This window comes from Scomber scombrus, chromosome 15, assembly GCF_963691925.1.
Source record: "Scomber scombrus chromosome 15, fScoSco1.1, whole genome shotgun sequence".
Classification (NCBI taxonomy): domain Eukaryota; kingdom Metazoa; phylum Chordata; class Actinopteri; order Scombriformes; family Scombridae; genus Scomber; species Scomber scombrus.
The window spans coordinates 4,461,465-4,486,953 of record NC_084984.1 but is presented as its reverse complement, the minus strand read 5'-3'; the positions used below and the strand labels follow the sequence as shown (position 1 = coordinate 4,486,953).

Below are 25,489 nucleotides of genomic sequence, written 5' to 3'. Positions count from 1 at the left end.
TATAAATATCTTTTATCATACAGTATATGCCTGCTTATACAGTTCATTTTTAAATATTTAATTTTCACTTGATTTCAATCTTGATTATTCTTCATCTTAAGCATGTACTCTTTAACTGAGCAAAGAATAATTGATTCAGAAAAGCCAAGATGAGAGTGTCATAAGGTGTCCAGTCTGCTGTTTCCACATGCAAAATGTATGAAAGGCCTCTTGGCAGGTGCAAGAGGTCCCCCAGTAAAGAGAAACATGATAAGTCAGAGACAATGGGCTCACTATTGTAATGTAATTACTTCTGAGAATGATGGCACGCTTTGTAGCCTTTCATGTCAGGTGACAATATATCATGTGTTTCACTCTGCTTCTTCACACAGACACTGAGCCTGTGTGCACGTGTAGCAAAAGTGTGACTCATTTTCAGAGTGGACTTGTAAAACAGCCAAGTTAGTGGTCAGTCTAAATGTCAATCTGTTATTGTTGTGATTTTGGAGCACGTGAGACATGCAGGGCTTCATACCTGTAAATGTTCAGCACCACAGACAGCTACTGCAGCACCTCAGCCGCTCAGCACCATGAACAGCGACATATTTCACACAAGCTCCTGAGGTCCAGCGCACTCCCCAAAATAATAATATAGCAGGTTTGAGTAATTTAAAATAAGACATGCAGTTTGTAGCCCTGATTTCCTCGGGCAAGTCATTCGAAAGTAAAAGCCAGATACTTACTTTAAGTTTTTACTTACATTTATTGTTTAATTATCTTAACTGCAGGAGAAAATCCTGCTAGTTTTCAATGTGGACACCAGATGTCTCTGTTGTCCAGAACATATTTTAGAGGCAGAGAACTGGCTCTAAGTTAAAGATCTTTAGCAGTCAGGACAAAAGCAGCACATTTGAGAAAAATCAGATGCCTACCAGTAAAAGGTAATTGTAAGTTTCTTCTCAGTAAAAAAACATCTGAATACTCCCTCCACACATACAGATAGGATGTGAAATGTGCTCTATCTCTTTCACACACATAAATTTTAATATCCACATCATCCTAGTTTGTGATTATGTTCCAGTGCATAATCACAGGGTGTCACTGTGATCCAGTGTGAATATTCAAACTGCTCATATGGCTCTGTTTATACTTGTTACGACTCACAGCACTTCTATGTTGTATGTGCCCCACCCTCGAATGCGCTTTGCTGTTGGTTTACCTGTACGATGCTCCACCATAGCACCTGGAAATAAATAAATGAGTGAGAACCCCTCCCCCAAGATCCATGCTGACCACCAGTGAGTGATTCTTGTATATTGTCTTAAATGGCGAGCTGGGTGTGCATTGTCTGATCGACAAGGATTGATTAAAAAAATCACCTCTCTGGGCTTCTTTGATGGTCAGTCAGTCTAGTAGCTTCTTCTGCACAGTTTTTGAAATTCCCTTAAATATATTAATGTTCTCAAGGTGCTCCTTCAAAAAACCCATGGAATAGCCCAGGCTTTTCACACAGCCTATTATTCTGCACAGGATGTGCTGATTTTTTCCCCAGCTCTTCATTGTTTCTTTGACAGCCAGTTCCTTTAGCCTGTTCAGCAATGATCAGCCTACCAAACCATTTTTGCCTCATACTATTGTCAAGATGACTGCTGCTGTTTTAGTGCTGTTTACATTTTTCAGAAATATGTTTTAGGTCTTGTACCCCCATCATTGTCCAGAATTATTGATATCTACTCTGTTACCCAGGGAGGATTTTCTACCCAAACACAGTACAAAAAGTGAACATAAGCCTCTCCAGAGATTGAGAACTATGGCCAAAAGTTTCACACTGTACAAGATCTTTATGATCATGTACACCTCATCAAGGAAGCAGTTCACTGTTCAGGAAGACACTGAAAGATGTCCCACTGAACCAAAGAGGAGCATTCAACAGCAGGAACAACATAGGAACCTGTGACAAAGTTGGAGAAACCCATCATTTGTCACCCTTTTTCTTTCACCATTAACACCAGCTAACTTATTAATTTGACTATGCTTGTTTGTTTCAACCATTAGTTTACCAGTAATCATCATCACTATCCCGGGTTTGTTTGTTTTGCATTATATTTGGTTACAATTTACATTCTGCAAACTTTTGGACTTTGAACTTTGAGTTCAAAACGTATGTATTGTCTTTCAATTGGTAAGGGGGAGAGAACACCCCCTGCAGTAATGGTTCTGTCTAATTGAGTGGAGGGCCTATTAAAGGGGAGAGATGTAGGTTTAGAGAGGTCAGAGGATGAGGTTGTAGCTGTGTGCACTTGTTCATGCCTTAGTTGAGTATCTTGAGTTAAGCCAGTTCATTTTTGATTGTTTGTATTCTTTTCATTTTTGGACACACGTTCTTTGTGTTGTTACGCCGGACTGAATAAATCAGTTTTTACTCATTCAAACGACAGCCTGAGTCTGCCTGCCTAGTTACCACCTTCCTTGTCACTTGAGCTACACTACATCACAGAACCCAACAGCATGCTGAGGAGAGGCTACCACCCATGCCCAGTAATATAATCTGTGATTTTCTATAATAAATGAATGGTTTCTGCAGTAGTATGAATTTTACTGCATTTTCTGTAGTATGATGATTTTTACTGTGGTTTCCTACAGTAGTGTGTTGATTACTGTGGCCTTTATTGGCTTAATACACAGTAATATACTAAAAATATTCAGTTAATTATTGTGGATTTCACAGCCATTTTTTACTGTGTAATTTACTGCACAGATGTTCAAGCCCTCGGGGAACAAGTTAGACGAGGAAAAGGCGATGCAGGATGCCTGCAATCTGTATTTGTCCATGGTGGAGCTTTGTTCCTGCTGAACGTTTTCTTTCATTGTGTAAATCTCTTAATGATCTTGTTTACCCTTCAGCGAATGATTACGTAGTGGGCAGAGAGCATAGCCATAAAAAGAAGCAGGAAATCTGTTTCTGCTCACAGATTTCTCATTTGCTCTCGGTCAGTGTCTCAAACACACTCGTGCATACACACACTCACAAAGTCACATAGAGGGGATTTACATTTTTCTGTAGTTACTCTACAGCAGATTAAGTGATTTAGAGTTTAGTAGAGCAGGAGTTTCTGGCAGTTACTGAACCAGACTTCACAAAAAAAACAAGGATAGAATATTCATGGTCCGCCTCGGTTTCCTGGCTGAAATGTGACGTCAGTCTAGAGGGAAAAGGGGGGCTTATTGAGATTCCCTTACTATCTGCTGAGGATGTGAAAGGCTGAGGCTGCCTTTGCACCAGCACCACCCCCTCATTTCCCCACAGTCAACAGGAAGGCTGGAGGCCAAAGAGAGTCGCCACACTCTGCAGGAGAGGAAGGACGTAGAAGTCCGGCTGTGAAGTTAGAACAAAGAAAAACTAAGGCAAAGGAATGAGCAAGAATCAGAAAGAAGTCAAGAAAATCCAGTCAGTTTATTTGCAGAACTTGGAAAAACTAAACCAAGGGATAAAGCCAGAGAAGAAGAGTTGGAAACCAAAAGAAGGAGACTTTGCTGTTCAAGCAGCGATGGAGAAGCTGCGACAGCCTCCCATAGCTGGACAAGTAACCAAAAGTTCAGCAAACAGAATCAGCAGAGATCTGACCTGCTCCATCTGTTTGGATCTTTTCAAGCAGCCAGTGTCTTTGCCCTGTGATCACACCTTCTGCCAGGGGTGCATTGAGGGTTACTGGTCTGGTCCCCGGGGACACGGGCAGGGAGGCTCAGGCTCCTGCCCTCAGTGCAGGAAGGTGTACCCCGGGCAGAGCTACAGGCCCAACCGCATTGTTGCCAACATTGTGGAGAGCTACTGTCATGGGCTGGAGGAGAGCGGGAGTGAAGCCTGCCTTCCAGATGTTGGGGTGCCAGAGAAGGCTCCAGCTCCCGTCCCACGCTGCAGCAGACACAGAGAGGAGCTGAAACTTTACTGTGAGGAAGACCAGGAGCTGGTGTGTCTGGTGTGCGGTCTCTCCCAGGAGCACAGAAATCACACCATGGTGTGCGTCCAAGACGCTGAGAAGAAGTATAGGGTGAGTTCACTTTGAGGTACATTTCTGCTTTTCTCTTTTAAAATGTACCTGTGCACACTTGAGCATCATGATAATTAGTCATAGTCTCTTTTCTTTTACACTGGGAAGGCGTAATGAACTTGCATTTGCTATGTCCTCTCTAGACAGTAGGTGAAAGTTCAGAAAAATATTGAGTTTCCGCTTGCAAGAATTGTTGCGATAGTGTTTCAAAAAAGACTGTGTGCACTTTTTAAGAGTATAAATGCCGGACATTCTTGTGTTTAAAGCACTTGCTTTGGTTTTCTTTAGTTTGTTGGAAGTTGTTGTTGTGCTTTTGTTTCTATATATGGGCATTTGGCTGAAAGGAAACACTAGTGCTAATAAGTACTGTATTTCTTACATTGGGATTTTATCCATGTGTTCATTTATCCCCCACAGCAAGTAGTAAAAGTTGAAGTGACAGTGAGTTTAAAGCTAGAAGCAAGTCACATGTAGTGATGTTTTGTCTTTGTCCAACCAGGCGTCTCTGAACAGCTCCATGGATTCCCTCAAAGCTGAGCTCAATACAGCACTGCAGTATGACAGGGAAGCTGAGGACGAAGTCAAGAAGCTTAAGGTGAGAGAGAAATGCAAAACAAGAATTTTGGGGTATATACAGTATATCTTAATGCACACACTGTAATCACTAATGCATTTCCTAAAACACCATAAATGTCCAGTTTGACCCATTTAATGTCTTAAAATCACAATGAATTATGTTTTTCTGTCTTGTTTTAAGAAGTAAAAATATTCCAAACGCAAGTCATTACATGCAAAACTATGCACTGTAACCCCTTAGATATGTAAAGGTAAGTGACAGCTCCCAGAGTGACAGTGTCCATCTTCTTCCACCCACTTAGGAGCACACAGCTGACCTGAAGCAGCGAATTGAAGCCCAGTTCAGCGACCTGCACCAGTTCCTTTACCAGGAAGAGAAGCTGCTGCAGGTGAAGCTGAAAACTGAGGAGCGGAGGGAGCTGATCCGCCTGGATGAGCACAAAGCCCTGCTATGTGTGGAGATCTCCCGTCTTCAGAGAGCCGTCCACGAGATAGAGGACAAGCTGAGAGAGCAGGACCCATTCACCCTGCTGCGGGTAAGCTTGTATAAAGTTCATACACAATGGATTAATGCAGTCCATCTGGAAGTTATAAACAACATGATGATGAGTCAGTGCTGGAGATGATTAAGGCGAGAAATGCTGAGCCCTTGATTTCAAATTGATTAGTTTCCAAAACTATTTATATCACATTGAAACCAGAAGAGGTAACAATGTGGGGATGAAAGTCAGTTTTATACATATACAGATTGGTGCCAAAATGTTATACAGGGGCCAACGTCAACATTCAAGATTTAACTTAGCAGGGTGTGACCATTTTGGCTTCCCTTCTAAGTCTGCAAACCATTTTAAAGGCTGTAAATATGCTGATCATCTCAGTTTGTATGTATTCCAAATGTAAAGTTAGACATTCTCCCTACTACTTTTTAATAATGATAACTTTCACTGAAAACGAGCACAGACAGGATGTAGGCCAGTGATCTCACTCATTCTGGGGGATAAGGAGTTTAGTTCAGGCACAGGGCCATATATTCTGACCAAGGCTTTGGGACTTTCCCCAGGCCACAGGGAGATCCCACAGGGTGGGATAGCGTGAGCTCAGACATTGATGTAATGTGGAAAAAAGCCTTCTCTTCTTTCAGACACAACAAAACTAATCACCGGTCTTTATTTTTCTTTCCTGTGTTTATGCCTGCATCTGATTTCAGAGCATCAAGGTTTTGCTCCAGAGGTGAGTGTGGGAAAAGCTGAGCACATTTTTTTTTTAATCAGAGATGGATTGTGTTTTTATTCTCACTCCCTCCTCTTCTCTTCTCTTCACTGTTATGATTTTGCTTTTGTTGGCAGGCCATCGCTGAAGTTTGAAAAGCCTGCTTTTACACCTCCCAGTCTGTGCGAGGGTCGGTTTGCAGGGCCTCTGCAGTACAGAGTATGGAAATCCATGAAAGGAAGTATTTACCCAGGTACTTTAATAACACTTTGGCCCCATCTCCCTATACAAATGTAAACTACAAGCACTGAATTACACAGAAACCAACATTATGCAAAAAATAAATGAATTAATTATCTTTTGATGTTCCTCTTTTAGTTCCAGCAGCCATCACATTTAACTCCAGCACTGCCAACCCTTGGCTCAGCCTGACCTCCTCCCTCACCTGTGTCCGCTACCAGACCTTTAATCACACCGTGCAGGACAACCCCTACAGGTTCAATGCTGCCCTGTCCCTGCTTGGAAGCCAGGGCTTCACTCACGGACGCCACTACTGGGAGATTGAAGTCTACAGCAGCACGGTCTGGACTGTGGGGGTGGCCCGGGAGTCGGTGCCCAGAAAGGGAGTCATCAAAGCGCTCCCAGCCAACGGCTTCTGGACTCTGTCCCTCTCTTATGGGATACAGTACATGGCTGGTACATCCCCTCCAACTGTGCTGTCCCTGGAGGAACCACTGGCCAGGATCGGAGTGTACCTGGACTACAAGAGGGGCCTGGTGTCCTTTTACAATGCAGAGAGCATGACACACCTGTACACCTTCAGGGAGAACTTCAGTGAGACACTGTACCCTTACTTCAACTTGGGCTTCCTGGATAAAGTGCATGAAAACGAGCCTCTCAAAGTTTTCTTACCAAAGATTTAGCTAAATGTGAAAAACTACAAAGGAAAAGGGAAATAAAGTGTCTGTAAGTGTAAGTGTTGGTAAAAAGTTACCAAACTAACATGAAGTCAAAGATTAAAAAAAAACAAAAACAAAAAAAACTAAATACATAACATTTATACTTTCATCTTCAGTGTAATAGAAATACATGCAACCATTTTTGTAACTAAGTGCTGCTTGTAGACTGGATCTACAGCTGCACATTTCACATCAGAGAAGCTGTGCTTCAGTGAAGAATGTGAAACATCTGGGCAGTTGTGAGATGAATTTAATGTGCTATTTCAGTTAATTATCTTTCTTGTGCATGATACACTAATACATTCAATAGAGCATTTTAATCACTCAATACTGTGATTTATTGATGTTGAAAAAAATGTAAAAAAACGTGTTGTGTCATATAATGATGTGTTTGGTGAATTTAGGGACTTTGGGAAATATACATCTTTTGATTGGTGTTGGAAGCAGAAAAGGAAAAAAGACTTATGTAAAACCTCTTTTTTATATGCCCCTTTTTAAAATATAATTTTGTACATGTGTTTTGAACTTGTGGTGCTAGATACACTGAGTGTACCATTTGTTTACCCTGGTTGATCCAAAGGCTGATGAATGTGAAGTGGCACCCAATATCACACATAATTAGATGGGTAATATTTTAATAAAAGTACTTTGTGAAAATTGTTTTTCCAACGTGTGCTCATTCTGGCATGACAATAAATAGTACATCCTCGTCAATTGATAACAAACTGTAGAGGCTGAAGTGCTATTTGTTATTTAAGAGTAACATAAAAGGTACCCTGTGGAGTTTTTGACCATCAGTAGTGATATGGAGCGATGCTTTTTTCCCCATTTTGCTTGTATTGTGCAAGTAAATGGAGGACAAACATTGGTTTTATGCTATTCCACTAGTTGCCAGTTGGTGGTGGAAACAATGCACCAACAAAGACAATGAAGAAGACTGCAAGCTAGCAAACGTGAATGTAATGTAATGCATGATTTTAAATATTCAAAATACAAATGTTTTATGAGGGGGAAAAATGCATTTAACAGGTTTGTTTGTTTAATAGGTTTTTCAAGGAAAACGTTACAACATTTTTGTGAGCAACACTGAATGTAAACATAACTTTGTTTGTTTCCATGAAATCTCCACAAGGCTCCTTTAAAACTGGGCTGAAAATCTGTGTGTTAAGTTCATTTTCTAACCAGCATCACTGATCAGTGTATTAGGGACCGAAGCCAAACCCCACAGTGATTTCACAGTGCACTGAAACACCCTGTGGTATTCCTTACATCACTATAACACATTAAATCATGCAGCTGGCGATTTTTAATATGTTTGTTATTATCAACCAATCTCATGTGCAGAGCCAAACCAACAATGAACTGATCCTACTTACAATGTATGTATCCAATGTCTGATATGCCTTATTCCTCTGTAGACCTCCGTTGTTGTCTAAAAACTATTAAAAACACATCATTCATAGTTTTTTTGGGTCTGCACATGAGATTTGTTGACAATAAGAAAAATATGAATCACCAGCCTTACCCCTTAAGGTCTATCATGTCATCTGAGGTGTAAAGGCAACATATGTGGTGGTAATTTCTTCTGTTATCATTGTGTACTGCTGTTGCAAGATAATATGATGCACAGAAACACAGTTTGAGAGAATGTTAGTGCACTAAAAATAAAAGTAAAGCAAAGGCAGGCCAGAAAAAATGATTAAATAACAGATCAGGTCTGATTTAACGAACTGAGTTTTTCTATCTACCAAACCCATAACCATTTGTCAAGTAATATAATACAACAAAGTGCATTACATTCATTCAAAGTGATCGAACTTTCATCCTCAGACAGTAAAAAGTGACACAGTGGATGTCATGATTAAAAAAACAAGGCAAACTATATCACAATATATACATTTTATATCTTCACATGTTGCTGTGATGTAATCGGCTTGTTACAGGCGGTACTCAAAATAATCAATTCAAACTAGTCCTTGCCTTTCATCCTATATAGCTACAAACTGAGGAAGGGTAAAGATGTGATTTCTCTGCATGGCTTCACTCTTCTCTAACAGATGTGAACGTAAAGTATGTGGGTTGGTGTTTGTGGTATCAATCCATGCATTCACTCTTCTTTGGAAAATGGGTGTGACTGACCAAATGTTAGGGGTGAAGTCTCTATTTAGGTTTTGGGGTAAGTGTAGAGAGTCACTTGCTTGCATGTAATGTGTCCTGGAACTTTGTGCTTGTGTAGCGCACATGAAATCCTTTTTTACTGATGCTGTCATCCGAGTGAAATTTTAAAACTATGGCGTCCCCAGCTGAGTAAATCTCCTCTGGAGCCTGAGGAAAAGAAAAAGATATAGACAAAAAGAAATACTATTGGAATAGTTGTGTTAACACAGTGTTTACTACTCAAGACTGATATTTTGAGCCTTACCCCAGATCCACAATATCGCCCCAGCCTTGGAGACTTGATGTCAGCGCCGTCATATAGCTCCACATAATCATATCCACAGTCTGCCTCCTCCTCAATCTCAAACACTTGGAAGATGATCTCCACTCCGTAACCCTTCTCAGCAGACACTACCCACAGACAGTCGGATCCCCCAGGGTAGTTGTTATCTCCAAATTGAGCATGAGAGTAAAGGTCTTTTGTCTTGACCTCGGCTTTAAGGCTCCCTCCACATTCTGGGAATTCACAACCACAAAATTAGAGGGTCAAAAAGAGGAGCTCGTAAAAGTAAGGAAAGAATGAAGCTTTTTTAAAAACACAACAGAAAACAAACCCAGAGTTGAAATGACACATTTTTTTTCTCTCACAAAAGTATAATTGTATTCTTTTTTGGGGTAGAAAAATAGCTTCATGCTTTGCCCACCTGCTCTGTATGAAGCCTCAAAGCCTCTCTTTTGCACTGAGTTGTCAGAGAAAAAACGCAGGAACATTTTGTTGCCACTGGAGATGACTGGAGAAGGCTTCTTTGTGCCACAGAAACGTCCCAGACTTGGTGCACGGGTGTCTCGCCCATCATTGATCTCCAGATTGTCGTAGGCACACTCCAGATGAGCCTCCATGTCGATCTCATTGAAAACCTGAATCATTTATAGATAAATGGAATGAGATATGAATCCACAATGCAAGATTTTAACTGCTTATCAGAGCTTTCATTTATTTTTTGGTCAAGACTTACAAGTTTGATTCGGTGGCCCGCAGTCGTGGACAGGGACCAGGTGCAGGCCTTCTTGCTGGGGTATCTATCGGGCCAGTTTGGGCTACTGATTGTGCCAGATACACTGTTCACCACATGATCACAGCCCGCTGAAAAAAGCAAAATAACATCTCATAACAATACAAGTAAGCTGCATCCTTGGGTGGTAACATAATTTCCTTTACTTCAATACAACTTCCCCCCCTGAGGCCTTATTTCCCCTCTAAAATAAGAAGCTATGAAAAGTACGGCAAAAATGAAAGCAAACTAAAGCTTTCCACATTCTAAGAAATAAGGGATTTTCCATGTGGACATTTAAAAATAACTATGCAATAGGTAAATAGGACATCCTTTGGCCCATTGCTAAAGGGTTGGTTCATCCAATTTACAAAGTGAAACACTCACAAGGTTACACAGGGACCATTTACTTTTAAAGTTCAATGCTGTGAGCACTACCACTAACAATCCAATCACCTCTGTTGTACTGAGTTAGAAATCAGACTAGATAGGAGAAGAGTGAGAATGTGTTTTCTTTTGCAATTTGGGCTGAATTGACCCTTTAAATCAAACAGATGAGAGGACAGTAGAGATGCATACTGTACCTTCCTTGCAGTCATGTTTATTATCGTGCAGCATGAAGCCACTGCGGCACTGACAACTATAGCTTCCGAAGGTGTTCACACATTCATGCTGGCAACCTCCATTTTCTTTAGAGCACTCGTCTATATCTGTAGAGGCGTTTAAAGAAATTTAAACATGTCAATGTGTCACATTAACCGGAGAGAACTTGCACATTATTTTTTAGGCCCATATCAGTTGCTGCTGCAGTGAGGGCAAGCACAAAGGCTTTCTGTATTCTTCGAGGAGGAAGAATGTGGAAGAAGAATGTGTCTTCAATTATATTCAAGTCTGATGATCCACACTTACATTTGGGTATACCTTATGTTAGTATTTTTGAAGTGAAAATGTAGTTAAATAGTTTAGTGCTGGTCTAGTGTGGATGGAGGGTCAAACTTTAGTGAAAAATACTTCCATACTGCCAACCAATGAATAAAAAAAAACAACAACTTGTGAATGGACTGTTAATTGAAGCAGTAAATCAGATGCTCCCATGTGGATTTGTACAAGAGTTATATGCAATGTTTTAATTACAAAAGGGAGGAAGCCTGCAGCAAATATAATGGACCAGAAACATAATGAATTCTACAGCTATCTGTGGGCTGACTTGTCTTATCATTTTTCCTGAATGGTAAATTTAGTATTCTTTGAAATATTTATTTGGGAAAAGGGTTAGGGTTAGTTAGGGTTAATACAAACATTGGATGCAGCAGTTAGAAATAAGATTAAATGTGAATAGTAGAAAAGGTGATTATGAACATGAATGTCAATGTCAATGTGTAATAAATAATCTAAGCTTTAAACAAGCTACATTGTCCAATTCCGGTGGCAGAAACTGAAGTCAGCTGCTATAATTGCTCTTCCGTATGTGGTGATAATATCAATCCATCATTAGTGTGCATACGCAATCTTATCTAGATAGTTCCTTCCTCATTACGTCATATCTTACCGGAGAAGAAATGAGCCTTGAAACCTTTCTTGGAGACAGTGTTGTCAGACTTGAACTCAATCCTCATGTTGTTGTGCTGGGAGGTGATGACCTCAGGTTTATCTGCTCCACAGAACTTCCCATGAAGCTTTGAGTCAGAGCTCAACCCACTCCGCACTTCCACATAATCGTACTTACACACCTGATGGTAAACACTAGAAAGTTTTACTCACGATCAAGGGGAAAAGAAGAACTGGCAGTGAAATTGTGATGTCATCTGTAGGTTATGTTATAAACCCTCTGCTGGTAACTTACATCATTGCCTTCAGTCTCGAACACATCGAACACCAGGGTGATGCGATACTGAATGGGTGCCACCAGCTGCCACACACAGTTTTTATTGGGTGGGTATTCTTTGGGCCACCCGGGTGTGGTGAGGGACCCATTCAGCTTGGTGATGAAGCCACCACAGGCAGCTGCTAGTGAAAGAAAACACAGATTTTAGTGGTACAGTAGATGTGTGAGAGGAAAAGTGTTAAACCTGCTCTTGACTCTTTTAATGAAAAAATAACCCATTTAATTTTCAGGCCATTAATTAATGACAAGAAATAACAACATAATAGCCCAGTAATAAACAACTGCCATAAGATGATATTGTGGTACTGGTATTACTCAGTAATGGTAACCACAGCCTTTAAAAGCAAAAGAATAACATTTTAAATCAAACATTTCAAATCAGGGAATGCATCAAATTATACAGAAGAGAAATGTAATTTCCTTTAACTCTGTTTGGATCAACAGTGACCTACAGACTGTCAAAGGCTAACAGCAAAGCTACGGTGAGGAAGGACTGCCCTCTTGTGGAAAATGAGTAAAATGCTGCTTCTCAATGCTGGTGTGATCCTTATACGTTTGAACTAGATGATTAATGCAATAGGTCAAAAAAAATCTATCTACCTATCTATCTATCTATCTATCTATCTATCTATCTATCTATCTATCTATCTATCTATCTATCTATCTATCTATCTATCTATCTATCTATCTATCTATCTATCTATCTATCTATCTATCTATCTATCTATCTATCCATCTATCTATCTATCCATCTATCTATCTATCTATCTATCTATCTATCCATCCATCCATCCATCCATCCATCTATCTATCTATCTATCTATCTATCTCTATCTATCTGATGACAAAATACTTCATGCTTTCTAGCTGTAGCCCTCAGCCCTGTCTGACAGAGGGTTTTTTTGTTGTGGCCAGGAACTCAATTCAGCTACTCCATAGCCTGTTGAGTGGACCGGGTTCAGCTACTGAATGGGTCCGAGAATGAATGCACTCAAGTGGGAACAAATGTCAACTACAGTTTACGACCCTGCATGGCCTCCTCATTGGGATCCAATTCTCAGTGGGCCTTTGGGTCGCTTTTCTCACTTCATCTCAGGGAGGTAGTGTCCATGCAGAGTATTTTATATCATATATGCATTATTTCGGCAACATTATGTGGAACAGATGCTCATGTGGGAATGTTGGGTCTCTTTAAATTAAAATTAAAGGGTACGGTCTAGACCTGCTCTATGCGAAAAATGCCTTGAGATGACTTTTGTTGTGATTTGACGCTATATAAATAAAGATTGATTGATTGATTGATTATTATGCGAGTGTAGAATATGCTGAACGAGCTTGCAGGTTTTTTGAAGTAGTGGCAGTTTAATAGCAGTTTTGAGACAGTGTGATGAGTCGTGCTCTACACTCACTATCACAACTGCGTCTGTCCGCTGCCAGCTCATATCCAGGGTCACAGGCACATCTGTAGCTGCCCAGTGTGTTGAGACAGCGCTGTTCACAGTGACCATTGTCCGGTCTGGAGCACTCATCCATCTCTAGCAAATGAGAAATCACACAATTCTGTTTTATATGCTAGACAAAAGCATCATCAAAGTCATATTCACAGCTGGAAATGACATACTAACCTTTAAAGAAGTTGGCTGCAAACCCAGCTTTGTTCACTGATCCATCAGATACAAACTTCAGCCAGAGCTGGTTGGAGCTGCTCTTCATGTCGTCTGGTTTGTCATAGCCGCAGAAACGGCCCAGCAGTGGGCTGTTCTCCGTACTGCCATCCCTCACTTCCACGTAGTCGTAGGCGCAGCTATCGTGTCTCTCAGTCTGTAGTCAAAGCAAGGACAGTGGAGTTTGGGAAGAGACATTAAAGCAGATCAGATGTTCTCTCTCTTGCCGTCCATGTTCTAAAAAAAACGAGGCAAACCTACTTCACTGCTTTCTGTTTGAACAGTAAACTGTTTTACTTCTCTGTGTGGACCTAACAAAATGTGTTTCTGCAGAAAGAATATTTTACAAATTAAACATGTTCTTACCTCAGTAATTCACCAACATTCAACTTTAACCACCATTCATTGCTGTTTGTTTTTATCTGTTCGTAGTATGTAATTAATAGCAACAACGGGGAGTTTACCTCAAACGACTGAAATGAGAGGCCAACGTCGAAACCTTCTGCTACTGTGATTTTCCACACGCACACTTTGTTGGACTGGTAGTCATCAGGATAATTGGGGGATTGGATCTGGCCGCTGTCCCGCTTCACCTCTCCCCCACAGATGGCTTCACAGGAGGTGAGAAGTGAGATTAATGGCAATTTGTTTAATCCAGAGATGGGCTTTCTGCTCTTCTACCTTCAGCTTTCCATGTGAAAACAAATGTAAAACTCATCGTAATGGCTGATGATTCACATGAGAGAGTAAAATCATGACACTGTCTGTGCTGTACCTTCGTAGACCGCTGAAAAGCCTTTTCCCAACCAGCTGCTGCTGGTTCTGAACTCAATCCACAGTTGACTGTCAGTTGAGATGATGGAATCTGGAAGTGTGTCTCCACAAAAACGGCCTGTTGAAGTACATAATAAAACAATGACAGCGCCTGTCAGTAAGTGCTTCACAGTGCTGACTACAAAGTATATAACAACAGGAATCAACTGTATGACATGTATGATGACAGGTTTTTGGATGATTTTTGTGGTGAGAGGAGAAGTCTTCTTCTAAGTTTATAGACCTTTCAGAGGAGCTTTTCTCCAGAACCCATCTCGGACCTCCACGTGGTCATACCAGCACAAATGACTCCTGAAGAGGTCCATGGAGGTAAAATTCAGAACAATCTAAAAGACAGATAGAAGGTGTGGGGTTACAAGAAACATTTGATATACGTCGACTGATTGTACCAGTTATTTAATTTCTCATTTTATTGACCATAAATGAGATTGTTGCAATTTGTTTATTAAAATGAATTCTGAATGAGTAAATACTGGCTTTCATCAAATTAGTCATTTGATTGTCCGGTACTTATTGAATTAATGTTTCCACTTATTTGTCATTGCTCACTTTCTCTCCAGGAGTGACGGAGATCCTCCACACACAGTGAGCGTATGCTGAGTAACCGTTGGGGAAACCAGGGGAAGAGAAGTTTCCCGCACTCTCCTGCAGGCTTTCCCCACATTCTGTCAAAGCCACATAACATTAACACAGTTATACTGTGATCAAGACAAATTACATTTAAGTCCCAAACTAAAGAAGAACAGACACTGTCACAAGAATGAGGCAAACCTACTTCCCTATTATATGACTGCAGGCCTTGAACTTCCTGACCTCTCGTTAGATATACAGAAGTTGTAGCTTTATTAGTGCAAATCTATTCAAAATCTGCAATACCCAACTAACATTAATGTCTGATGTCATGTTCTTGGATATATTATGAGGTGATATATATATATATATATATGTTGTCTACACATCAAATGCATCTTACTTGTGCATTTGTAGAGTTTGCGAGCTTGTGAAATGTCCCCTTTGCTTAGCCTGGTCCTCTGTCCAATAGGTGGCCGGGCTCCATTGACATCATATCGCGGCAAGATTGTGTCTAAGAAGACGCCTCTGTGTCAGAAAAATCACAAATCTGAGCAATTCATTGCTTAAATAATATCTAATGGTCCAAACATTAATTACAGCACAGAAAGGCTGATAAATAATCACATATAATTGTTTACATGTGCAGGAAAAATTGTTTCCCAAAAGTTCACAGAGAATGACAGATTCTTTTCATATCCGACTCCTGCTCAACACCTTGATACTTTATTGATTCTGATAATCTCTTGCTGGGTTTGGAGCTCACTCTTGTACAGTTCCCATGGTGATGCACCCGTGAATGACAGGCATGTGTAAACAGAGTGCTCTGAATGGGGCTTTTCGCTGGTGCCAGCCGGCTCAGTGGAGCCCGCTCCTGAATGCCAGAGAAAAAAGGCCACTCCAGCCCAAAGGCCTGGCAGTTCAAAAAGCCTGAACTGCCAGGCCTTTATTTAGCTTGGCATGCCTCCATGACCCACACCAGCAAAGCGGTGATGGAGGTAAAAAACCAAAGCACAGAGAAAGGCAACAGGGCAACAACATGCACGAGACAGCAATGAAAAGGAGACTAGTGTGAAACCATTTCTGTGACAATAAAAGGGCCAATCCCCCGAGGTTTCCTTTGGAGCTTGTTTAGCAGAGCCAAATAAAAGGACAAACACCAGGTCATTGTGGCAACACGGCTGTTTATACATTACACAAAGACAGATTGTATTAAGGATTTCTCAGAAGCAAAGCAGTGATGGTGGCGGTGTGGGTAGAGAAGCAGGTTGCTGCACACCAGCCATGTGTTTTGGCACTACAATAGCATCAATGCTCAACCATTAGGCTGTTGAGCAAGACATTTACCAAATCACTGCTCCAGCCGGGGTATTTAATGACCTTTAATTGTACAGCTCATGTAAGTGAATGCTGCTCTGTTAACAAAGGTAAACCAGAAAACTCAGGAAACCCACAGCTGGGAAAAACTGGGAAAACTGACACAAAACATCACATACTGTACCAACCTGGAAAAAGTGTTCCTTGCGTAATGCATGATGCTGCCAAAGTCGTACACTTCCCCAAGTGAGTCGACCTCGCCTGGCTCCATCTTCAGAAAGTTATACTCCTGTCCTATTGATACACACACAGACATTGTACTAAATACAAGAAAAAACATCTGGAGAGTCAGTGAGCACAACATACATACATTCACACTGATTCATGTCTACTATGCATGTCACCAAATCCACACCATCCGTACCTTGTTGGATGTTGTCTCTGATGATGCTTACATGCTCGTCACGGTCCGGACGCGTGTGTTCATGCCAGAACCCGATCACATGGCCAAGTTCATGTACCACAATGCCAAACTTGTCACAGTTCTTTCCGATAGAGATGGCCTGAGGGCCGCCACCTCTCCTCCCCACGTAGGAACAACACCTGCAGGGGGCTACACTTCAGATCCACATCCTGGAATATCTAAAACAAAGACTGACTCTCTGCTTCTTCTTGTGAGTATTAAAAGCTGTACCAGTGTGTTTGCAAGTTTGATTTCCCATTAATTACAACCTATACTTCTCACTCTTCAAATGCAGGTATTATTATATGGTTTTGGGAAATATCTACTGTAGCCTTTAGGTGCTACATGCTTCACTATGTTCATGGGCACCCGACTCACCCACAAGGTCTGTAGGTGAAAACAATGTAGCTTTCTTCAGTCGTCCTCTCAACGAACGTTACACATGTGTGCCTCTCCCAGTGACGCATCGCCTGACGGAAAATGGCTCGCTGACTGCCTGAAAGGAAAGTCTGAATTAGACTTCGACAGCTTCAGGATGCCAGGCGACCTGGCAATGTCTGGCTGTTTATAGCACACAAGTCCCCTGTAAGAACAGATGAAAAATGATGGTGTTTACTTAGAACTCACCACTGAAATTCCCGCTGATCATATACGGTATAATGCCATCTGGCCAAACTCGCTCAGGTCTGGAGGTAGCCGCCCTCCTCCAACGATGGAGTGTGTGTCTGTCTGCAGCCCTCTTGCTTCTGACACTCTCATTGGAGGTGGAACTGTTAACTGCAACAGGTGCATAGGATATCTTTTCACTTGATCTCAGCAGAGTTAAAAAGAGCCAGAGCGAAAGAGCCAAAAGAGTCATTCATATAATGGTAAACTCATTTCTACTTTGATACCTGAGTCTGTTTGGTTTGTCAGGACGGTGTGTCGTGCACCTTCAGTATTGTGGACCTCTTTAAACATGAGAAGGTCATCTTCATCCAGGGCAATATCTCCCAAAAAGGCAGCTGTGAAGGACAGAAAACAGACAGACAGACAGACAGACAGACAGACAGACAGACAGACAGACGTTTATGAAGCTGTAACCAAGGTAAAAAGTTGACACAATACACTCAACACATTTATACACACAGGACTGTAGAGTGAGTAACTTTTTCTATTAAGTATGAATCACATGAATACTTGTTAGTTGGGTTAACTACAGTGATGGACCCACAGCGAATTACCACCTGAATCTGTCATTCCCTTCTCTGTTCAACTGTACAGAACTTTACAGCTTTATAACTTTTTTATTTTTTCCGACTGATTCTGCTGTTTTGGTTCACCCTCACATGCCTGCCTAGCATCAAATGGCAAACAGACACAGTTAGCAGCTAGTTGGTGATCATAGTGGAGCATTTAGTAGCTAAAAAGCCAGATATTTCCAAAATGAGTTGGAAGAGACAAAAACCAGAGCTAAAAGGGGGGTACATATTGGACTTACAATACATTGACCAGGTGGCCAGATACATGACTCTAAATGAATGCTAATGTTGAAGCTAAGTGGAAGAAGATACCTCAATCTGAAAACAGGACACTAGATTTAGACCAAATATAATTCTAAAGATGATATTGGCAATCACAAAACTCCTACTATTAGCTCACTAGCTCACAGTCATGTTAAATCAATTTTACTTACAAAGCCAAATATCACATGACAATCTATACTACCTCAGTATGGTTGAATTGAATTTCTCCATACATTTCAATTTTAAACTTTCAATATAAATGTCTCCTGCAGACAGAAGCAAACACCCACTGGAGGCTTTACTGTGTCTGTAAGTGAATACCTCTGTTCTGAAAAGAGGCCCAAACAGGACCCCATGTGTCTGTTTGATCTGCAAACAGACACAGTGCACACAATCTGGTACTGCACACAAACCGGTACATACTGTAGGACTATCTGTCCAGCTATGGAGTCATTTTAAAAGATGAAGATGTGCACTGAATATTTTACAGGACTGTTATCAAATCACACTGTGCTGGACTGTGCAACATTGCTGAAGAGCTACCAACAACAGCAACATACAAATCAGCATTTTGTGCCCACAATGGCAGCACTATTGTTACAGAAGCTTTTTTTATGAATGGCCTATGCAGTCGATGATGGCTGCACATGATGTCCCTTTTTATTTACCAGGCTTCATTTTCAATTATGTCCAAATTTATACAACTCTATGGTAGCCTTGGTCAATAATCCACAGTGTCTCTGTGGTACATTTCCTGCAACTTGCTCTTAAATGTTTGGCAACTGATTAACCCAGGGGTGATGTCCTGTACATATAGAGCAAAGATCTCTACATGCCTGATAAGGTGAAGTTGTGCATCATTTAAGAGCTTTAAAACATGGTCAATAGCAGAAAATGTGAAGTTCTCTTCTTCTTATATTTGGTTTAAGACCGGAAGTTGTTCCTGCCTTTTTCAACACATGACAATGATTTGACAGCAGCATAAAAAGCTGAAAGAGAGAGAGAGAGAAGATATGTGCCATTGATTGGGGGTCTTTAAAGTAACAATTCTTCAGATTTTTTATAATCTCTGTTTTCCTTTTGATCATCATTACTCACATATAACCAGTCTATGAGTCACAGTCACATGCAGTTTGATAAACAATGACTTGATGTGAATTGACAGTGTAGAGCAAAGGGTGAAAGATAAATCCTCAACAACCTCCGTAGTTGAGGATTGGGATAATCAGCAATCATTAAAAAGCAAACAAACAAGAAGGAAGGATGATTGCCTCATAGCTTAAAGTGGCAGGATGGTGCAGGGTGGTGTACACGGTTTCATTTATTGTGGATCACAGAGATTTTGGGTGTATAAAACACACACTGATGAACACCTGTAACAGCACTGAATCAACCACAACAGACACCTGTTAATATGAACTATCATAGCAGAAAGGACTTCAATTATTTAAAAATAACCATATAGCCTCCTGATATGTTTGACAAATATCTACCAGATGAAATTTAAATTGCTGCACGTTTTACAGATTTAATTGTTGTCATGAAAACTGAGCTCACATACAGTATTAACTTTCGATGTTATGCTGAAATGTAAGTGTAAATGCTACTGGTATGAAGAGGTATTTGATGACGTGTGTCTGTTTAAACGACACCCAGGCTTCATCCTGATGCCAATATTAAGATTTTCTGGCTACAGCAACTGAAAAATATATGGACACTGAGTGGTAAACCCAAATCCAAGCTTCAGAAAATCTTTTCAGATATAATGAACATCACACATACACACACTCTCTCTCCATGTTTTCTCCTCTGTTTCTATCATACATCCTGCATAAGTCAAGCACAACAGCTCACCAGAGTCTTTCCCATTAAATACTTCATTTGGCCCGTGTGATATAACAACCACTGAAAGCCTGAAAGTCCAAATGAAAAGACGTAGCAGGCCCTGTGTCGGCCTTTGAAGTGAATTCACTCATGCAAATGGTGACTGTAAATGACTGTCACCCCTATGGTGTGCACCCCATGCCCCGAAGCCAGAGGGATTTCACCGGCGTCCAGCCGAGGACGGCTCTGGCATGGCCTCAATGACCTCTAGTCTCCAGGCAACTGCCTCAGAGAAGAGTGGTGTGTTTTGGAAGTTGCAGAAGTCACAAGTGAAAAGGCACCCCAACCCGCTGGACAATCCCCAATAACCAAAGTAATTGTTTGGCATATCAGATAACTGGGGGGGGAAAAAATGTCATTTGCTTGAACAGATGAGAAGGCTTGTTACAAAATCATGTCAGATTGATTTACACAATAAGATACAGCCTGGCTGCTTCATGACAATGAATTTAGATTTTAACTTTTAATTCATAATGCAAGCTTTAAATATCACTATCAATGTCCGGTTTATCTGCACATCTATTATTAATACTCATGTAAAGAAGATGATTTGCACATGTCAAACTTCTAAATGATGACTCAAGAAGATATATACGTTTAGGTTTGACAAAAGTTGTTATTTTTAAGGTGGGAGCCTCCCCATGAACTTCAGATTTCCCAATGAAGTCTCTCATTCTTAAACGTCATCGGTCTAGAGCTTTTTATAGCTCGAACCAATGGTGCAATGGAAAATACTATCGATAAGGTACTGGAGAAAGTTAAATTAATCTAAACCAGATTGGGAAATAATGCCTGACTGTGTACAAATGTTCATACCATCATCAGTATATGGTCTATATCATTTTCTGTGGTAGTTTATGGCACTTATGCACTGTTTTTTTTCCTTGCGAGTTGTCTTATTCATGTTGCCATCCAAGATCGGGGAAGGGAGGAGGGTGAACTTTTTAAAAACTGGAGGAGCAAAGAAGAGTGCTTGTCGGGGCAGTTGATGAATGTCATGATGTACATGGATTAAGAAAGAGTATCATGTTTGCACACTTATGTTAGAATAGTCTATGCCTATATTACAGATGTATATAGAGGCTGAATTTGAACACACAAACAGAAAAAGTCAAACTTGACTCCCTTTAAAAAAGTAAATGATCCCTTTAGCTTGAGATCAGTTGACTAAAATAGATTTTCCCCCTAATTGGACTACAATATATTTCACCAGTAAAACAAAGTGAAACAGATTAACTAACATAATATGGCAAGAAAAGAGCAAATACAGTCCTAATATGTCCTTCAAATGCAGTGACATATGAGAAAAATATAGGTTTGACTATTATAGTATTAATATACAGAGTCAGAGAATCAGTCCACTAAAACTGGAGCCGCTCTATGTTAATATAAACAGCATGTATCAGTGATTACTGCACTGTTTGCTGTCCCAAGGTATCACCTCATCAGGCTTTGAAAGGTGACTTCAAGCAAGTTATGTTCTTGACTTCAGCTGAACAAAGAGATGCATAATAAAGTCAAATAAATGGGGGAATTATTCATCTCATTACAATTAAAACGTCAATGTTATTGTTTGGCTGTTGTACATTAGATAGTGAGTTTAAATTAGGTCATTTTTAATATTTTAATCCAATGACATAAAAATCCCCTACACCAATAAACTACAAGAATATGGCACACTCCTTTTTTGCATTTAAATATTGTTATTTACACATGTTTCATCCTAAACTGCCACAACCTTTACATATAATCTACATCATTTAAGACCTATATTTAACTTTTAGCTTATTTGTCAGCCTAGTCAACGGAAGATTAGGGTCTGAAGATCTTTTGCTTACACAAAGCAAGAAATGCAAAAGATGAACACATTTTGCAGAGGAGGTGAAATCCACTTTACCAGCTTTACAGGGATCCTTGTAGTCGATTGCATCACCGAGGTAGGTAAACTGTGTGTCCCCAAACTCCCAATCAACTGCCAGGGAGAGGCGCAGACCGCACAGCAGGAACAAAACTGTAGGAGCCACTGCCATCGTTTTTTGGTAACACATCCTGCAGGGAATAAAGTTAAATGTGCGCTGGGAGTTGTAAAAGGGGGGAGAGAAAAGAGCGCAAAAAAAGTTCCTCGACAGCGGCGGTGTGAGATTAGAAAACACGGCGCTTGTTTTTCTCACGTCTCCATTCTGCTGCAGTGATTCGCTGAGCTCACACAGCTCACCCTGCAAAAACACACATCCATGCATCTGAAGCCAGAGAGCAACTTCACCTGCTGCACACATGGGCCGTGAACATTAATGCAATGTGTAGTAAGACTCATTTAATCTTTCGTTCTTTCTTTAAATATTTGTTTTGTTTTAGTGGATCATAGAGGATCATTTTGCAGTATTGAGTTTAGATTAAAGTCGCCAGTTATAATCTCTACGTGCAAACTTTGCACAAAAGCAGTTAACTGACCTGATACACCACCTGCAGGCTGCAGGATCTTCACACCCACACTAGCTAGCCTATATAACATTTCAAAAAGGAAAATGATGCAGGAACTGTGGAACATCCTCATCAGCTGCTCACTCATTGATTTAAACCAAAAATGTAAACTAATGAATAACTCAACATCCTTGTTTTCTGCTTTTCACCTCAGTTTGCTGTCATTTAGTGATTCAGCCCCCGCCATGATCTGCTTTTTATACTGGCACAAAGAGGGAATACTGCTGCCATGATTTTTTCCCCCTTTTTTTTTTTATGGGTGAAAGGACAAACTGTTGTCTCCAGTTTAGTAAGCTTGGTGTTATATGGCATCTCTACCGCAGCACCCACAGTTACTTTGGGATCAACTCAAAATGTCCCTTTTTATTTCAGTCACACAGCAGTTATGTGTGTTTTACAGTGATTCTGACATCTCTGGGCTCACATTAGAAGCAAAGAGAGTTTGAAGATACAAATTCATATGGCCATCAGATTTTTTGTCTAAATCTTTAGGCACATTTCTCAAAATGTCAAACTATTTCCTGCTAATATGGGGTCAGACATGTCGTTCTGGACCAACAATATATTTTCTCTTTTAACTGGCAGGACTTGTTTACATAGGTTTGTATCTTGGCACTGTTGCTCTTCGTTGTTCCCACAGGCTCCGTGTGCTCTGGTTGCCTCATGTACACTGTTCAGTGTGGAAAATGGACAACAAACAATTTAATTCAACTTTTTTGTTGTTGTTTCACTTTTCCAATCAACAAAAACCACACAGCCTAGAGACAAGACTTCCTGAACTTGTGTAGTTCAATATGAATTAGTGATGTTGACACTATTCTATTCTTTAAAGCATTCGCCCGCCAGGGATGGGCTTCCGGAGCTTAAGCCCCGAATGTTTTCAACAAATCCCTGATTTTTTTAAACTTTCTGTTATTAATGCGTGGTATTCATTTGAAACCCAATTCAATGCTATCGTGGAACCAACATCCTTTTACGACTGTGGTTTGAGGGATTTCCTGACAGAGCATACTGTAAGTTGAAATGTGCCGGCCCTGCACCTGCAACTTATCCAATCAGCTTCTTCATTCATGGACAAACTTTTTCAAAAGTAAAAAACAGCCACAGAAGCAGAAGCAGCCAACATCAGCCTCTTTAGATGGAGATGGAGACAAAAAACTAATAATTACCACTTTAAAATCATTAAAATGGCTACTCTTTCTCCGTCATTAAACATTTCAGAATTGTTGAATATGCAAATATATTAAATTTCAGTCATTTCAGTCAGTTCCCAGCGTATATGAATGAGTCTAGTGTAGGTTTGTGGGCTAAGCTCTGGATCTCTTCTGACCCCGATCCACCAAGAATGGCTGTAACACAGTGAACCAGCTTGACAACAACTTGATTAAAGACAAATTGGAGATGAGGAGCAGATGGGAAGGCAGGCAGCAGATCAAAGCTGATTAGTGATGAGCCACAGGTGTGGAAAAAACACAAGCGCAGACCAAGAGCACCTGTAGATAAAGGTGAAGAATAAAAAGGACTGTTTTTTACCAGAGGCAATCAGGACAACCAAAGAGGTCTTGAGAAGTGAATGAGCAGAAGAGCTCTGGATATTAAATGTTAAAGAAATTGTAAAACTGAAAGTGTCTGTCTGATTTATGCTTAACTGAAACTACAGTGCTGCAGTGATGAATTTTCAGTCCCTTGATACAGGATGACAACAAGTTGGAGAAACAAAGGAACACTATATTTATATATGGGTCAATGACGTATAAGGATTTTCAACAACTCAATTTTAGAATAAAAAAACAAGCATATCTAATGCAGTAGTTCAAACATTCAGAATGTTGTGTACCTGAAAATTCGTATTACAATTTGAAAGTGATTTTAGTGGGTTTTTCAAGATTAATTGGCACTGGCCTGAAAAAAAAGTCATTTGGTGCGACCATGATTCATCTTGAAATATCTTATCTAAATAAAAGATCATCATTTACAAAAATTAAAAAAAAATTCGAATACTTTGTTTCCAAACACTTTATATTACTGAAAACTTGTAAAAAAAGATGTGAAGCGTGTTAAGTAAATTGATTAATTTCAAGATGAATCATGGTCGCACCACATGACTTTTTTTAAGGCCAGTGCCAATTATTCTTGAAAAAACCCACTAAAATCACTTAATTTCAAATGTATAATATGAATTTTCAGGTACACAACATTCTGAATGTTTGAACTACTGCATTATGCTTGTTTTTATTATTCTACAATTGAGTTGTTCTAAATCCTTATATGTCATTGACCCATATATAGAGTGTGTTTTCACCCTATTCAGATCTGGTTTCTTCCTTTTTATTATACCTCTTGTTCTTATAGGTGACACCTTTCTTGAAAGCCCTCTTTCCTGTTCTTGAGAATATCCGTCTTGAGTTATGAATGTGAGACTGCTTATCCCCTTCCATTTTTTTGATTAGCCAAATAAGAAATTGCGTTCTGGAGTCTTATTCAACCTGGAACTTGCACAAAATTTTGCAATATTTTAAATGTTTTCAACACTCCTTCACTTATACATATCTACCTATGCTTGACATCAGGCGGTAACCTTGTATCAACTGTTCCAGCAAGAATTAAGTGTTACTTACAGTAAAAAGAGATGTGCCATGTCAATATTTCAGGTATGAAGTTCTTAGGTGTAAATGCAGATAAGCTGAACCACCATTACATCAAGTAGAGTGACTTGCGTGGTACATGTGTTTACCACTAAGTGGCAGTGATGGATAGGTTGTAGAAATGAGCAAACCTGCGAGAGAAGTAAAATAAGAAAGTAGTAAATAAAAAAGTAGTATGTAAGAACAAATGTCTGTGGAACATTGTCTGGTTATTCAGACAAACAGATGCTAGAAACACAGTAAATCACACACTAACACAT

The 25,489-nt window shown here is 40.2% G+C and overlaps 2 protein-coding genes across 5 annotated transcripts in view; one reads left to right on the top strand and one right to left on the bottom strand.

Moving 5' to 3' along the window:
* The first annotated feature begins 3,304 nt into the window (after positions 1 to 3,304).
* Positions 3,305 to 6,855, top strand: trim69 (tripartite motif containing 69). The gene is made up of 6 exons (XM_062434012.1): positions 3,305 to 4,028; positions 4,528 to 4,623; positions 4,907 to 5,140; positions 5,812 to 5,834; positions 5,951 to 6,066; positions 6,192 to 6,855. The coding sequence occupies exons 1-6, from the start codon at positions 3,393 to 3,395 to the stop codon at positions 6,734 to 6,736; spliced, it is 1,650 nt and encodes a 549-aa protein (XP_062289996.1). The 5' UTR covers positions 3,305 to 3,392; the 3' UTR covers positions 6,737 to 6,855.
* Positions 6,856 to 7,005: 150 nt separating this feature from the next.
* Positions 7,006 to 25,489, bottom strand: part of LOC133994824 (bone morphogenetic protein 1-like) — a 106,798-nt gene continuing 88,314 nt past the window's right edge. The window contains exons 1-21 of one of the 4 annotated variants that reach the window (XM_062434007.1): positions 22,555 to 22,697; positions 22,001 to 22,152; positions 17,608 to 17,718; positions 17,342 to 17,491; positions 17,093 to 17,210; positions 16,676 to 16,854; positions 16,440 to 16,545; positions 15,338 to 15,462; positions 14,914 to 15,029; positions 14,588 to 14,690; positions 14,306 to 14,422; positions 13,995 to 14,140; positions 13,492 to 13,687; positions 13,276 to 13,401; positions 11,825 to 11,988; positions 11,531 to 11,711; positions 10,566 to 10,691; positions 9,946 to 10,073; positions 9,634 to 9,847; positions 9,195 to 9,445; positions 7,006 to 9,097 (exon numbers count right to left, since the gene is read on the bottom strand). In XM_062434007.1, the coding sequence (XP_062289991.1) occupies positions 8,963 to 9,097; positions 9,195 to 9,445; positions 9,634 to 9,847; positions 9,946 to 10,073; positions 10,566 to 10,691; positions 11,531 to 11,711; positions 11,825 to 11,988; positions 13,276 to 13,401; positions 13,492 to 13,687; positions 13,995 to 14,140; positions 14,306 to 14,422; positions 14,588 to 14,690; positions 14,914 to 15,029; positions 15,338 to 15,462; positions 16,440 to 16,545; positions 16,676 to 16,854; positions 17,093 to 17,210; positions 17,342 to 17,491; positions 17,608 to 17,718; positions 22,001 to 22,151 (2,943 nt within the window). In that variant the 5' untranslated portion in view covers position 22,152; positions 22,555 to 22,697 and the 3' untranslated portion in view covers positions 7,006 to 8,962. Of the gene's footprint in view, positions 9,098 to 9,194; positions 9,446 to 9,633; positions 9,848 to 9,945; positions 10,074 to 10,565; positions 10,692 to 11,530; positions 11,712 to 11,824; positions 11,989 to 13,275; positions 13,402 to 13,491; positions 13,688 to 13,994; positions 14,141 to 14,305; positions 14,423 to 14,587; positions 14,691 to 14,913; positions 15,030 to 15,337; positions 15,463 to 16,439; positions 16,546 to 16,675; positions 16,855 to 17,092; positions 17,211 to 17,341; positions 17,492 to 17,607; positions 17,719 to 22,000; positions 22,698 to 25,489 lie in introns of those variants that run through there. The other 3 variants (XM_062434006.1, XM_062434004.1, XM_062434005.1) reach the window with 3 other exon arrangements.

Bases quoted from the DNA above. Each gene is read 5' to 3' on its own strand.
- trim69 (XM_062434012.1), top strand. From the start codon at position 3,393: ATGAGCAAGAATCAGAAAGAAGTCAAGAAAATCCAGTCAGTTTATTTG. The intron at 5,141-5,811 runs GTAAGCTTGTAT...ATCTGATTTCAG, and splicing joins ACCCATTCACCCTGCTGCGG to AGCATCAAGGTTTTGCTCCA. The intron at 6,067-6,191 runs GTACTTTAATAA...TTCCTCTTTTAG, and splicing joins GAAAGGAAGTATTTACCCAG to TTCCAGCAGCCATCACATTT.